This window comes from Microtus ochrogaster, chromosome 19, assembly GCF_000317375.1.
Source record: "Microtus ochrogaster isolate Prairie Vole_2 chromosome 19, MicOch1.0, whole genome shotgun sequence".
In the NCBI taxonomy this organism is placed as follows: domain Eukaryota; kingdom Metazoa; phylum Chordata; class Mammalia; order Rodentia; family Cricetidae; genus Microtus; species Microtus ochrogaster.
In genome coordinates this window covers 22,324,985-22,340,262 of record NC_022021.1, presented here as the reverse complement: position 1 = coordinate 22,340,262, position 15,278 = coordinate 22,324,985, and the positions used below count along the sequence as shown (strand labels likewise).

Below are 15,278 nucleotides of genomic sequence, written 5' to 3'. Positions count from 1 at the left end.
GGTACAGTGACCAGTGAGGGTGCTGGTGTGAACAGGACCTGTGAGGACTCAGGTACAGTGACCAGTGAGGGTGCTGGTGTGAAGAGGACCTATGAGGACTCGGGGTACAATGACCAGTCATGGTGCTGGTGTGAAGGGCAGCACAAAATCAAAGACACATCTTAGTCAAAGCAAGTGGTTCAGCTCCTGGATAGCAAGGATCCTGGAGAATCCAGTGAAATAATAAACGTTTAAACCATAAGTGTAAATTCCTTCTAGAAAACACATGCAAAGAGAACTACTTTTGAGCCAAAGAGAAGGGTCCACATTGCCTTCTTTTGACATCCTTCATGCTGATATTGGATGCACAGTGTGATATTGCTTGCGATGCAACACAAAGTTAAATTATATAGATTTCTTTTTACACCGACTTTCAAGAGTCGTTTGCTTTGTTTTGTTTTATAAGATGAATAAGGAATAATATTTCATTACTTATAAGATAAACTCACTCTTTTAGGTTTTTAGTTTGTAGAATTGCAAAGAAAGAAAGACACAAGTGTAAACATGGATAGAGTTATCACAAATTGTGAGACTGGGGATTCTGAAAACTCAGAGTTCATCGAGTTCAATTATCTCATAACTGCTGATGAGAAAAGTGAAATTCAGGTGGGAAAGTTGTCTTGGAAAAGGTCACACAGCTAATTAGTGGAGACAGAGCCCTGCAATGAGAAAATGACTCTGGGTTCTTCATCTCTGCCAAGTATTTCTGGAGTTCATGAATTTACATTACTGCTTTTTAAAAAATAATTTTGCATTTTCATATTTAAAAAGCATTGTGTGTGCATAGGTTTCCTGGATAATCTTTTACTTCTATAGTTCATCTGTGATGAATCCTTCCTTTGTGAGGGATTTACCAGTCCAGGTGAGCCACATCCAAGCCCTTCATCCCAGACCAATTACCACTGAATTTGCAGGGCAGTAGACTGTGCCACAAGGGTCTTTGTACATATTTGTTCAAAAGCTAACAGGGAATGGAAAATTCTTTTTCTACATTTATCCCGGCAGTCACTTGATTTGATACTCAGCAATGAAGGTGTGATGCAAACTTTATCTTCAAATTAACAAGACAGTTTGGTGAAGTCACGGCAAAACTGACATTTAAAACAGCTTCTTATTCCCGAGCAAAATTTTAGATAAATAAGATGTCTGAGTGGTCACAGTTGAATGCAAACTCCCACATTTGAACATTTAGCATCCCACGTGCAGCATATTATTGTCCTCCACATTAACACTAGGGGAGTCAAGATGCTGCAGTACACAGGGCTCTTCCTGTGAGCATATTCATTCTGAAGTTTTCATTGATGAGGAAGCAACATTTCTGTAAGTTTATCCTGTTTAAATTTTACTAGTATCATAGCTTTTAAATCTGAATTTGTGAAGTATTCTTGTCCTATAAGAACAAGCACAGCTAATTTACTAATGTATATGTAATTTAAAACATTGAAATAAAAACAACACAATTCTATACGTGGAAAAGAAGATGCTTCCGGTAACTGAAACGTCTCACCATCTCAGGGAACCATTGCTAACTGCACTCTTTTCTCCAAGAATGCTGTTTCTCAGTGAGTCTTGGAGAGCAATATGCTTAGGCCTTCCATTTCAGAGGCCCAGGTACAGGCTCTGACTCTGGTCACGTCTGTGTATGTTCACTTAGGTCATTTGACCTCCCTGCTCCTCAGTTTTTCATTGCATGTAGCAGATTGCAGGACTAACAAATCCTTATTGTAACTTATTCAAAATTATTGTATTTAGAATTGAACTTTTATCGGCACAACACACACACACAATCGCATGCACATGCACAAACATACACACACATGCAAGTCTGCACACACACCTAATCAAACAATAAACCTGTGGCTGTGATTCCTTCTAAAAGTTGCCAGTTTGCACTTTCCAGAAGTATCTTGAGAGTACTTTCCCAGCTCTGACGCATTGCCTGTGAAGACTCTAAAAGGAAGCCTAAGCATCTACACAGCCTGTGCAAAGTGGTCATGAGCTTGAAAGGGAAGCTTTCAAACCAGGAGGCTTGAGTGTATTCCAGTGCTCTTCTCTGTATGACAATACAGCACACTATACAAGGTTAATGGAAGGAAGGGCCTGGGAAAGACGTGATCAAACTGAGCTGGGGATGGGCTGCAGAAAGGAACAAAGTGAATGAAAAGTCCCTCATGGTCCCAACCCTACCAGCCAATATTCTGTCTGGATCACAATCCCTATTGGGTTACCTAGTATTACACTCCTGACCCAAGCTGGAGAGGTAGTCACAACCAGTGAGGCCAGACACTGTGAGCCAGGCACTGTGCCAGAGCTGGAAAGTTCTCTAAAACCATGTTCTTGTTCCTCCTTTCGTTAGAGATTGCTTTTGACTAGTTGTTTTTCCTCAATGTGTTTTAACTTTTAGTTTACTCCAGGTGTTATTGAGAACTTGATTCTAATTACAATCAGAATATTAGATAAAGCATTTATTTTAGTATTTTAGCGTTGAGGAGAATTAGTGATAGTATTTTGAATTGAATGTTGTATTAACAGAGTCAATAAGGTTTCTGGTATCTATTCTAGCATTTGGAAAGGTGTATTCCAGAGTTGTACAGACTGGTTTCTAACTCCCTTAATAATAGGCTTTAGCACATCCTCTGTGTCTAGTCATAGTCATTGTTAATGCTGTGCACAAAATAAAAGTAAATGTCACTCTTTGATTCATTTTGTAAAGTCTCATAAGAGAGATGTTTGAATTCAGGTACAATCTTTGAACACTTTAGATACTGTTATACTGTTATTTAAAAACAGCTTCGAAACCAAGCAACAGATGGTGGAGTGCGGAATTAAAGGGAGCAAGAATGAATCTTTCCCTTGTACATGCCCATCTCATTTGCGATGTATTGAGAACGTTTACTTTGGTAATTGGCTATTTCTCAATCATCACATTGTGTGTGTGTGTGTGTGTGTGTGTGTGTGTGTGTGTGTGTGTGTGTGCCACAGCACACGAGTGGAATTTGTGGGAATTGGTTCTCTCCTTCCACCATGTGGGTCTCAGAGTTGAAACTCAGATATCCAAAACACCAACATCAGCCCCACTGAGCCATTTTATCAACCCACCTCCTGTTTGAGATGGTTTTTTTTCCTTATCCCTGTCCCCTCTTCCCTCGCCCAGGGTTATTAGCCTGATCGTCACTGTATTATCTCCTCCTCGAAATCAACTCACATTTTTAGGAAAAGAGTGCAGATGTTTGGCCTGTAGACGAGGCACATGCAGCAGGATTTCCCACGTTGTGCAGCCCTGGGAGGACACATTTAGTTTTAGTGAGTGCACTGTGCGTATAAGTTTAAAACTGTAAAACTTAACCTCTTACAGTGAATGTTAGCTGCTATTCAGTGACATTTATGAACTGGGAGGAGGAATCGCATAATGGCAACAGTGACATGGAAACTCCACTCTTGGTAGTCTGCTCCAACCTGCATAGGTCTGAGCACCAACTCACGAGTACAGTACCAGAGGAGATAATAGCACAACTTTCCCTGAGTGTCTATCTTACAGGAAACAAGCAATTAAAAGTTCTATGATCTCCAGGGCCCGAGTTGTGTGAAGAGAGCCGTCGATCTCACACTGTCCCAGATGGTTTTCTATTTCTTTAACTTTCACAGGTCTCCAACAAACCCCTATCTGTTTGATGTGGTGAGAATGCCGTTTGCTAATTCAAAACATTTGTTTCTAGGTGCCAGGTTGACCTGTCGTCTCTCAGTAGGGAGCAAACCCACAAGCTGGAGTTACAGCTGGAAGAGGGTGAGGGCCACCTGGTTCTGCTTGTCACTCTGACAGCCTCGGCCACAGTCAGTATCTCCGACCTCTCTGTCCACTCCCTGGAGGACCAGAAGGAGCGGGGAGAGATCTTAAAGAGATATGTACGTATACAATGAGCTTCCTTCCTGACCCACGTGTCACCAGATGAGGTTGTGCACAGTGTTCCCAGAAAGACAAGTGGCTTTCAGAGGAGGTTTTGAGGAGCAGAGGGTAGGCCCTGGGAGCTGCCATGCAGCCCCCACTGATGTCTATAGTTTGATCATCTGAAGGATGTATTTCAGAGTACATTCTGTATTCTAAGGTTCTGCCTTGTGATTTTTATCATATAGAGAAATTTTCCATAAAGGAACTAAATCTAAAATAATGTTGTTATTAGCATCCTAAGAAGCTGGGAGCTAGAGAACATCCAAAGTGACGTTTAAAGCTTGGAAAAGTCTCATGTCAGTATGAAAGTGAAAGGCAGTCATTCTGCCCGAGTGTGGGGTTTGGTGTGGGATGGAGTGCCAATAAAGTCACCATCTTCAAATTTTATGTCCTTTAAATGTCGAATCTTCCTGTTTCCCAGCAACTTTCAGGGCGCATTTTGCATCTTGTAGTTCTCTTGAATCAACAGAGAGGGGAGCTCTTGCTCTACCTTTGTCTCTGGATGGCGGCTTGGAAAAGTAACGGCCTTGGTACTGATGAAACTAGGGGAAGGCTTTCCCACTTCAAATCACAAAGCTTGTATTGTACAGTGCTGCCAGGTGTTTAGACGTCTCCTCTAGACACTCAGCCATGAAACCGAGCTCCGACCAACAAAGAATGGCTTTTTAAAAACCATTCCTATTTGCTGACGGACACCCTTTCAGTAACTGAATTTAATAAAGATGCACCTTATCAGGTTGTGCAGCTGACATGAAGTGCCCGTATGAATGCTCTACAGTATTCTTCAAACAGATTACCAGAATGTGCGCCTCAGCAAATTTATTCTCACTATCTGCACTGAATCAGCTGTCTGCTAATGCTTGTACAACTCATCCACCAATAGTATTATCATAAACAGTTTAATAGAGGTGACTTAGCAAGGCTAAAATCACTCAAGAGCCTAAGTTATTGTGTAGTATCTTCTAATATATAATTACAATTATGAAAATAATTTCACATTTTGCTACTTCACTAAAATTATATTCTCTAGTTACTGGAAATGATCTTTCTGCATTAAAACTACCAGAAAGGAATACAATTGGTATATTAACTTGAAAATTCATCTGGGCGTTAACATTCTGTAGTTACTAGATCACCATTTTAATATTATCCTATGTATGAAGATGATACTACTGTCCACATAATTAGAAGTAATCCAGCTATTATTGATTGATTTTTTTTAGCTGCTGTTGAATAGTTTCTTTAGTCAGCTAGTTCCATTTAGAATATGAATACTTTGTTTTCCATCTTTTCCAAAATGCCAGTTAATTCAATTAAATGTAAAATGTTATGTTTGGCATCTCAGCTACTTCTCAGGCTGTATTCTGCCCAATGCATTGAAAGGTGAATCATGTTGAAATGTGCTTTTCTGTAACCCCAAGTTTGAAGCCCTGCTGTCATCTCCCTCTCGAGACACACTAGCTGAGGAGCGGTAATGCAGAACAGGGGACATGCTATATTTGTATTAGCTCACAACAGTAGAAGGACAAAGACAAATGTCTTCGAGGCCTTAATGTATTTTACACTGTGTGTATTATGAAGTGAGTGAATTTTTTGTAATGTCTAATATGCAACTTGTTTTGATGAAACATGTAAAGGAGATCGCTGGTCATCAGATTATTACTGTGTTTTCCTTTTAAAATGCACACATAGTGTGTGTGTGTGTGTGTGTGTGTGTGTGTGTGTGTGTGTGTGTGTGTATAAAGTGGAAGTTAAACTTAAGAATTTGATTTGGTTTAGGTTTGGTGCTGGTCAGGGTGAGAGAAGAAATGAATTGCCTCACTCAGATATGAAGCAGCCCTAGAGAATTTCATTGTTCAGCAATGAAACCCCACAAATTAAACAGACATTCCTGAGTGAACCACTGTTTGATCACCACTTTCTGAAAAGGTGGCTAATTCCATTTCCCTGTTCTTTTCTTCTTGGGGGGAGGCAGAGGGAAGGTCAGTAGGGACGGGTAGTAATGGGTAGTAGTCCAAGAGCTGCTATTTGACCTTTTCAGAACGGGTTTGCTGAACCCCTGCTCCTCCTTGTCACAGTTTAAAAACCAGAGGAGCTAGTTTAGAGAAGAAGTTGTTAGCATTCCATTTTTATTATGACATTTCACAGTCATCTGATTTAATGTCCCTTGACCGGATTGTCCACCGTGAGACGATGGGCTTGAAATGTTATTTAGAGCATTGATAAAAGGTGAGCAGTTCTAAGATGACAGCAAGTCATAAGGCGGGTGGTGTGACATTAATTTTCTCCATAACAGAGATGGAATAAGACGTCACGGTGACAAGCTGTCAATCAGCTCTGGCCCCTCCGAGCATCTCTGTACCATAGGATAGGGTATTGCCTCTCCAGTAATAGAGCTGAACCACGGTGCTCTCTCTGACAGCTGCTGCAGCCATAGAGAAAATATATTATACAGCCTTTCATTAAAAAAATAAAGAGGCCTCCTCTCCAGAGCATTTCAATCTCTTCCCATCTATCGAGGGCTGAAAGGACTCACAGCGAATCATGGATTCCTCTGCTATGGAAATGTCTGGCTTCAAAAGCCATCCAGGTTTTGAGGCCTTCTAAAATAACCATAAATAACAACACAGGAACATCCCTTGATAAAGCTTTTCATAAAATTATAGTTTTAGACTGGTATTTATTTGCTTTTTCTTTGAGTTCTTATTATAATCTGTATGTCACTGGCCTAAACAGTAGAAATTTGCAATAAACTGTCAGATGTCAGGTGCCTTGGAGAAGGAACCCTTCAAACTATAATCACCCTTCCAGAAGCAGAGCAGGGTCCCCGAACTGAAGTCCCAATGGCAGTGCGAATGTGACTGTTCGGCCAGCTTCCGGAGTGAATGATTCTGACTCCTAATATTTGCTTCGGTCACCATGAATATGTTTTCAATTGCTCATGAAGAAAATAAGTACTGGAGCCTTTTGACAAAACTGCTCCCCATCACTGGGGGGATTTCCTAGCTGTTTCGTCTATTGAGTGAGCGCTGAGAAGCCTCAGAACCACAGCCCTGCTCTAGTGTTAAACCTCTGATTTGTAGGAATTTCAAAAGAGTGACTGTGCATTTTTGCTAAATCCAGTCAAATGGGCCTTTCAGATAAATTTTTGGTGATAAATACTTGTTTGTGTCTAGAGATTAAGAGCTAATCTTCTGTACCGAACACTGTTTTTACTAAGTCATGCTATGAGATTACACATTTATCTGTATTTCTTTTCAGGGTGCCAAGGTCATAGCTTCAGTGTAAATAGTGACTAGCTATCAGGACTGATAAGTTCGCATTGCAGAAGTGTTGGCTTATGTGAACCCTCACACCAGTAATTCATGAATGGGATTGCTTTTATTGTAGCAACTTTTGATAGATAACATTTTATGCAGAAGTTTATTAAACTACCTTGTCATGAAACATTTTAAAGATGGTAAGAAATTAAGTATCTTTGATTTATTCAGTAGAAGCACTGACCATTAATTCTGTTGCCCTTCCTCCTTTGTTATTTCAAATCTATGCTTAGTAAGGCATCACAATCAAGTTTTTATTTTATTTTTATTATTATCATCAAAACTCCACAATTCTATACATTATAGCAAATACAAATATAAACTTAAGACAATTTTCTCACTGCCTTTGGATTTATTTTATCAATCTAATTTGCTTTTGAAAATTGTATCCCTTAAAGTTTTTATAAAGTTATGTAAGTCTTTGAGTGAACTATTAGCAAAGTCTTTAGATAATGTACACATTATCTAAGCACTACGAACAAAATGGTAGAAAAAATAATTTGTTAGTGTGGACTTTTTCAATAAATTATCCTGTCTGAGGAGTGTTATGTAAGCAATCATGCAGGAGTTAATATTATTCATTATCATCTTCAAACTATCATATTTACCAATGAAATATTTGTGAGGTCCTTTAGTAGAAGACACTGAGAGAAGCCATGGGGACAGCTGCTTTGCAGCCCATTGCTCACCATCTACCGAGTGTGGCTAATCATCAGTAACTGTTATTTTGACCCCAGAAAATCACTGATTAGTAGTTACGTATGTGTGTACGTGTGTGTGGATGTGCTCACGCGCACATGCGTTCCTATTTACTCTTGATAGAGGAAGTATAATTGGTATTGGAAAAGCACAAATTACCCTTTGACCCTCTAAGAAAGTATTCTGAGAAAATGTAGTGTTTTCTAAGCATATTTTTGAGGCTTCCTTAGGATTCTTTTCCTAATGCCATGTTTGGGTTTTCCAGAGCCCACTGAGGATATTTAACAACATAAAAGATGTGGGATTTCTCCAGGTGAAAGTCATCAGAGCTGAAGGTTTGATGGCTGCTGATGTCACAGGTAGGAGCTGGTGAAATTCCTCTATCATGTATGTATGTGCTAGGTATAACATTACTTTTTACCCAGAACACAGAAATGTAAACACAGCAAATGAGTCCATAGTTTTAGTATTGCTGTTTATTCAACATATTAAAAATGAGATAATGATGTTTATATCATCAAGCTACAGAGCTAATTAATTATTTTGTTTGGAGCCATGACCATTTATTTGTCATTTAATTCCATAGAGATCTGAAAAATGGTCATGCCCACATGTTGAATTGTCTATCTAAAATTGGTTGGCATGCTAGGGCTGACTTGCCAGTTTCCTAGAAATCACTGTGCTGGGAAAATTTTCTTATTATTTGTGGAAATAAACATATTATTCTAAATGTTAAGCAAGATTGCCCTGATAAAGTTGCAGACATACTTAAATAAACTACCATCCTTTTCTTACCATTCAGTGGTCAGCAAATCACTGTATTCTTCTTTAATTCATGAAGCAGAACTGAAAACAGATTAAAAGATAATTCTCTTCAAAATCAAATAGCAGATGTTTGCTCCAAAATAGCAATATTTAAAATTTTCATATTTGTATATCAGCAAAGTGAGTATAATATGTAACAGATACAAAAATGTTAGGGATTTATAATTTCTTATAAAAGATAATTTTTAGCTTATTTGTAACTGAAGACATTGGCATTTTAAAAGTATATGTGGATACTTGAGAATAGTAGGGCTAGGGGTAGCTGTAATCTTTGAGGGTGAGATTCCTTAGCATTTAGTGGTTTAAAAAACACCTGTGAATGGTGAGTTTATGCATTTTCTTTCTTAAGAACTTGGTTCTTGTATAGTTATCAGTGACTCAACCTGTGCACAATAATTTCTTACAGAAAAATTCACATACCTGTTATTTCAAACGCTTAGCTACCTGCCGTTATTCAGGCTGAATGCAGCTGTATAAGTTTGTCTCCTTTCAGCAAGAAGCTGTCATCGACTTTAAAACTTCATGAATATGCAAACAAGGTTAACCTACTTGGCCTGTGTGCCACTATGGAAGTTAAAGTACATGTTCTTTCAAAGTTGGAAAAAATAGAGATATTTCTTTCCTAATGGCTCTATGTAAATCAGCGTGAATAACAATAGCCTTTCTGGTGGAGATTCAATGAGATATAATTTTTATTTGATAAAGTGAACATTAATTTGGGGAATCCTGAATAACTGAATCTCAATTTTCCCCTTCAGTTTTATGGATATAAATCTAATGATTCCTCATGCCATGCTGACCTTATAATCTAATGGGCTTGAGACTGAACAAGAGAGATGTTGAACTATTCAGGGCCAAGTGGATAATTCTGTCTTTGACCTTGCTCACCCTTGGACCTTCTGTGGTTTTTATGACATTTGTGATGGTGGCAAAAATTACAGGCCATGTGTTTAAGTCAGAAATGTCTAAATATACTATTAATTTAAAAAGTAATATTGCTTATGAAAATATAAACAATTTAGGGCACAAACAAGCTCTTCATGTGCTTTCCTTGGATTCATCTCCACAGAACTTTGAAAAGTTGGCATCTGTCTTAATGGTTAAATGACAGTGAAGCTCTGCCCAAAGAGAAACCAAAGTAGAAAGACGAGGGACTGAATGGGTTGTTCTGCCTTCAAGTCTGCAGTTACACACACTCCCAGAGCTGTGGTTCCCATCTTTCCTAATGTGGAGACCCTTTAACACAGTTACATTGCTATGGCGATCCCAACCATAACATTACTCTTATTGCTACTTCTTAAGTATATTTTTGCACTGTTATGAATTGTAATGTGAATATTTTTGGAGATAGAAGTCTGCCAAAAAGGTAGCGATCCACAGGTTGAGAATCAGTCATCTAGAAGCTTGTGGCTGGGGAAAGGCAATTTTAAAATTACGACTAACTTTCTCGTTGCTAAGCCAGACATACTTTCTGAACTGGGACAAATGAAGCTCTAGTTAGATGATATTTGACTTCAGAATAACTTCTTTCCTACAGAACTCTGACAAGACAAACTAACCAAGATGTTTTTGATCATTATAACATAAGTCACTTAAACACAATTTTTAATTAATATTCCAACATTAATGAGCACAGGAGAAAAAATCTTTAAGTCGCCATCAATCTTACTGCAGTTACAAAGAATTTTTTCCTTTCAAAATGTAAAATTTTTCTTTTGTTACAACACATTCATTGGGAAACATTGTAATACTGTATTAACTCTGTGAGAATAAAGAGCAATTGAGACTCTCTTTGAATGAGTGAGTGTAAAGCACAAATTACTTTTTAATGAAACCCTCAATTCTTTTCCTTCCCACAAAAAGCCTATAGCCTTGTTCAGCTGAACACTACTACAGTAGGTCACTTCAGCTAAGCCCCTAATAAACTATTGATAGTCAAGGGTGGTTTTTTCTTCAGTCTCAATAGCCCAGTGTTGGACAGTGCACTTCAAATCATTAAGGTTAATACAGATTTTAAAAGAGATTAACTCTGGTGGTTAAGGCCTCAATTTACAACTCCCACACATATGCACACATTGAGCAGAGCACAAGAGTGGACTGAAATTTCAGGCAAATTGTGGACAGCCTTTCACAGCCTGAGAAAGTGGCGCTGCTGTTCGGAGCCTTGGCGTACTAAATTCTTCTACGTGAAAAAGTTTGAGTAAGTAAAAAATCCTTTTAAGTACCGCTCACTCCCCTTCACTACCCAGTAAGAGGTTACTGCTTCCCTGTACAGTCAAAGCAAAGGCTAGAGGCTTGGTCCTGTTCACTGGAGGAAATTCTTTCCAACATGAAATCACATGCTCCCTAAAACTGGCCAGATTGTGAGACCAGAAAAACCAATCAGGGCGCGTGTGTGAGAGTAGGGGAGGGGTGCAGGTTTTGTCTTTTTCTTGCTCCTGACTATTCTTTGTCCTTAAGTAGGGCCTAATTTTGGCGTGTAATAGAGCATTTCAAGTCTTCTGTATTGAGTGAGACTTTCTCAGCAGAGTATTTAAACCTGGGAGACGGGTTCTTTCAAGTTGTGAAAGAAAGAAGAGTGTTCTCTCCTCCTAGGCCCCTCCTCCCACTTTCCTCCAGTTTTTGAGTCATCCTCAGCCCCTCATTCTCTTTTCCCCAGGGCTGTGGAGTTTTTTGTTTCTTTGTTGCTTTCCCCCTGAGAAGGAGGTCCTGCCCTGTCCAGGGAGACCAGCCTCTCAGAAACGCTGACAGGGAAGACCTGCTAGACCTTCCAAAGATATGCTGCCTTGTCCCGTGATAAAAGGTCCTATCCCAGGTGCACTGGTTTTGCAAATGAATGTCCTATGTCCTATAGGAAGAGAAGGGGAGAAGAGAAGAGGGATTTATGATTAATAGTCACTGAAATTGTCCCACAAAATGTCTATTTCCCCCCAAAGTAAGTTATGAATAAAGCATGTCGACCCAGTAGTCTAGAAGGCCACTAGTTATTAAAGAGAAATGTTTAGTGCCCCTTCATTTGCATAGACTTTTTCCATGTTGTCCTTTGGGAAAACTGTCGTCATTGTTTAAAAATATTTAAGTAACAAAACAGCAGAAAAAGACATGCTACAGTTTTGTTTTGTTTTGCTTTTTTTTATCAGCTTCTGTGACGAGAATCTTATTATCTTACAAAATAACAGTGAGCGGCTCAGATTCATTAGCGGAGCTAAATTTAAGCCCCATTTGACAGGCTGCCTAGAAAACATTTTGTTTTGCTGTCTATGGGCTTTAATTAAGATGTGTTCAATTTCAGTCCTCTTCAGTCTAGCCCCCACCCCCAACTTGCTGTGTCACACACCGGCGATCAGACACTTTTAGACGGTCCGGCCCGTGACTTTGACCTTCTGCGCAGTCCTGCGTTCCCTGGGGAACCGTTCAACTCATGAGGTCTGATTTCACACTTCCAGGATGCCTCAGCGCTCATAACAATGACAGGGAGACAAAGCCCTTTAGAGCAGGCCGCATGGGGACTTGTTTAAATTGGAAACCAGAGAGGAGTCAAGGAACAAGGTTAGGGCTACAGAATAGTGCTTTTAATAAAGAGCTCACAGCTCTGGCTTGGCTCAAAGAGGTCTACCTCTGTACAATTAATTGAGCCATTTATCTGGAGCATCTTAGGCTTCTACTTTCTCACAGAATTGCGTGGTAAATATCAGCTAAGAAGCAAATAAGATATGCATGAAATGAATTTTAACACTTTGATTACTGTGCTTCCAGTCTTCATTAAAAGTAAATTTATTTGTATTTCTGACCTCATTATCAGTAGGCTGCCTGCATTTTTATTGGTTCCTGTGATTTCCAGCTTGAGTGTGTCATGTCATGAAGGTATATTTTATACAGAGATTGGGGATTTATTATTCTTGATATTTCCCCTGAACATTATGGGTCTATTTTAAAAAAAGAAAATGAAAAGGCAGTTGTAGAGAAGAAAGCAATCTGTTCCTGGAAAGTACTACAGGAAGTGAGAGAAATAGCAGCAAGCATCTATATTTATATCTATATTCCATATAGATCATCATTAAATACTGTACTGTCTTCACAAAATAATTTGCAGGTTCTTTTAACACATTGTACAAAATGTATGTAGTTACTGCATCAAATGCATTTCAAAATCTTGTTGTCCTGTTGAAAGGCATGGCTAAGTTTTCTTCTGTGGAGTGGTGGCAGTCTGAACTGTAGCAGTGTGTACTTGTATTTGCTATTATCATATGTGATAATATTGAGAGTATCCAGCAAGCTTAGTCTTACATTTTATGATCATCAGTTAAAATCTATGATGGCAGAAGAGAAAATATGCAGCCTTTAAAATGGGCATCATTCCACTGAATGGCCTGGATAAAAGACTGGAGTGAAATAATTTACAGCTAAAGGAGCTACCTTAAGGTACTCCCACTATTTACTATCTTAAAATTATGGTTTTTTGCCGGGCGGTGGTGGCGCACGCCTTTAATCCCAGCACTCGGGAGGCAGAGGCAGGTGGATCTCTGTGAGTTCAAGACCAGCCTGGTCTACAAGAGCTAGTTCCAGGACAGGCTCCAAAATCACAGAGAAACCCTGTCTCGAAAAGCCAAAAAAAAAAAAATTATGTTTTTTAAATAAATAAATATTAACAAAAATTAAACTTTTTCCAGAGTGTGTTTTATTTCCATGTCAATATCCCCACTTGTTTTCTAGTATATTACAGAAGATTTTTTAGCAGTATACTTTAATAAACCATTTTATCCAAATTCATAAAGCATCAAAGCTTGGCATTTTTGTCATGATAATATATCTTGTTTAGAAAACATTTTTACTACAAACTCACACGTGATAAATACATTGATGTTCTTCAAATCTTTGCTGAGAATGAGACCAAGCAACAAGAAGCATCACAAAGGATCGGCAGCTTCTCCTTCGTCACATCCCAGTGTCTGACCTAGATAGGAAACTTTCTTCCTCTTAGTAATTGCATTGGAAAACCATATCATAATTGCAGAAGTCGAAAGGTACTTTCTTTTAATACCAAGCCATTCTTATCAAACATATATTAAAACATAAATGAAAGTCATAATTTAGCACAAATGCCGGTCTTGTTTGAGTCTGAACCAGTGTTTCAAGTGGAATTACAGTGTGTGGTTCATATGCAGGTCACATGGTTGGAAGATTCTGCTCTGGAAGAATAGGGAAGATGACAATGAGACTAATAATTGGGTTTGATATGCTCTAGAGGTGAAGGACTATGGGCTGACAATGTGCCTCCCATCAATAGGAAATGAGGGAAGAGAAATATTATAAAATAATTAACAGGTTCTGTTGATCCAAGATCACAAATGATCCTTTAAGTAGAGGACAAGAGAGCTGCTGGTGTGGCGATACAACCAGTCTCAGGGTTCCCTCTGTGCCGAAGGCATTTAAGGTGCTGTAATCATTTTAAAGAAACTATATTTTGTTAGACTAAGATATAGTTGTATAAATAAGACAGTCACTTCTTAGAACACTGGATCTAAGAAATGCTGCCAAGAAGATCTGATTTTATGTAGGTTTCTGAGGTGGAAGAGAGAACCATTTACTGTAAAACTACGTGAGCTGTATGATCCTCTAGGTGGAATCCTAAACCACTGAGCAGTCAAGCCCAAGAGTGATTTAAGAAGCAATGTCAATGGGACACCTAATAAGGGTCCACACTGTTGATTTACCAATAGCTTTGACAACATAATTGACTGCTTGCTTATCAAATTTGCCAAGAAAATAAGTTGATTCATTTATATGAGACTAAGATATGCATGCAAAAATAGCAGATATTTTATATGTCTCTGTATGTGTGTATGTATGTGTTTACAGACTGAAGTAATAGAGTTTGCTCAGTAAAATAAATATCAAAAATATAAATCTAAGGCCTTACATGGGTTAAAAGGGATGTTTTGCTTTAATGGTGGAAAATATAGAAAGTACCTTATGCTTAGGGATGAGTTTAAGTGTTATGAAAGTGAATTATACATACATTAGCCTTGTTGTCACAGATGAAAATCAAATGTTGAGAATTAGACCTTATTGCCCAAGTTATTCATCAAGAACATTGATAGACTAATTGGAATGCATCTGAACTGAAATATGTTTTAATCTTGGGATTTATAATGATGTCAGCTGAAGATAGATTCAAGATAATGACACTGATAACAATAATAACTAACCATTTCGAGCCTCTGTCATGTAAGATATGACTTTGGATTTGACACAAGGATTATCAGAATGATCCTCACAATAACATGATTAAAAACTATTGTTATCCCAGTTTTTATAATTTAGGAAACTGAAGAGTAGAAAAACTAAAAGATTAGCTAACACACACACACCCTCAAACACCCACATACCCACACACATACACAGTCTCTCTCTCTCTCTCTCTCTCTCTCTCTCTCTCTCTCTCTCTC

General features: G+C 38.6%; 1 protein-coding gene across 3 annotated transcripts in view; it reads left to right on the top strand.

Moving 5' to 3' along the window:
* Mctp1 (multiple C2 and transmembrane domain containing 1) overlaps positions 1-15,278 on the top strand; it is a 585,759-nt gene that overhangs the window by 402,732 nt on the left and 167,749 nt on the right. For all 3 annotated transcript variants that reach the window (XM_026783760.1, XM_026783759.1, XM_026783758.1), the window contains 2 exons: positions 3,756-3,942; positions 8,270-8,363. In XM_026783760.1, the coding sequence (XP_026639561.1) occupies positions 3,756-3,942; positions 8,270-8,363 (281 nt within the window). The remainder of the gene's footprint in view (positions 1-3,755; positions 3,943-8,269; positions 8,364-15,278) is intronic.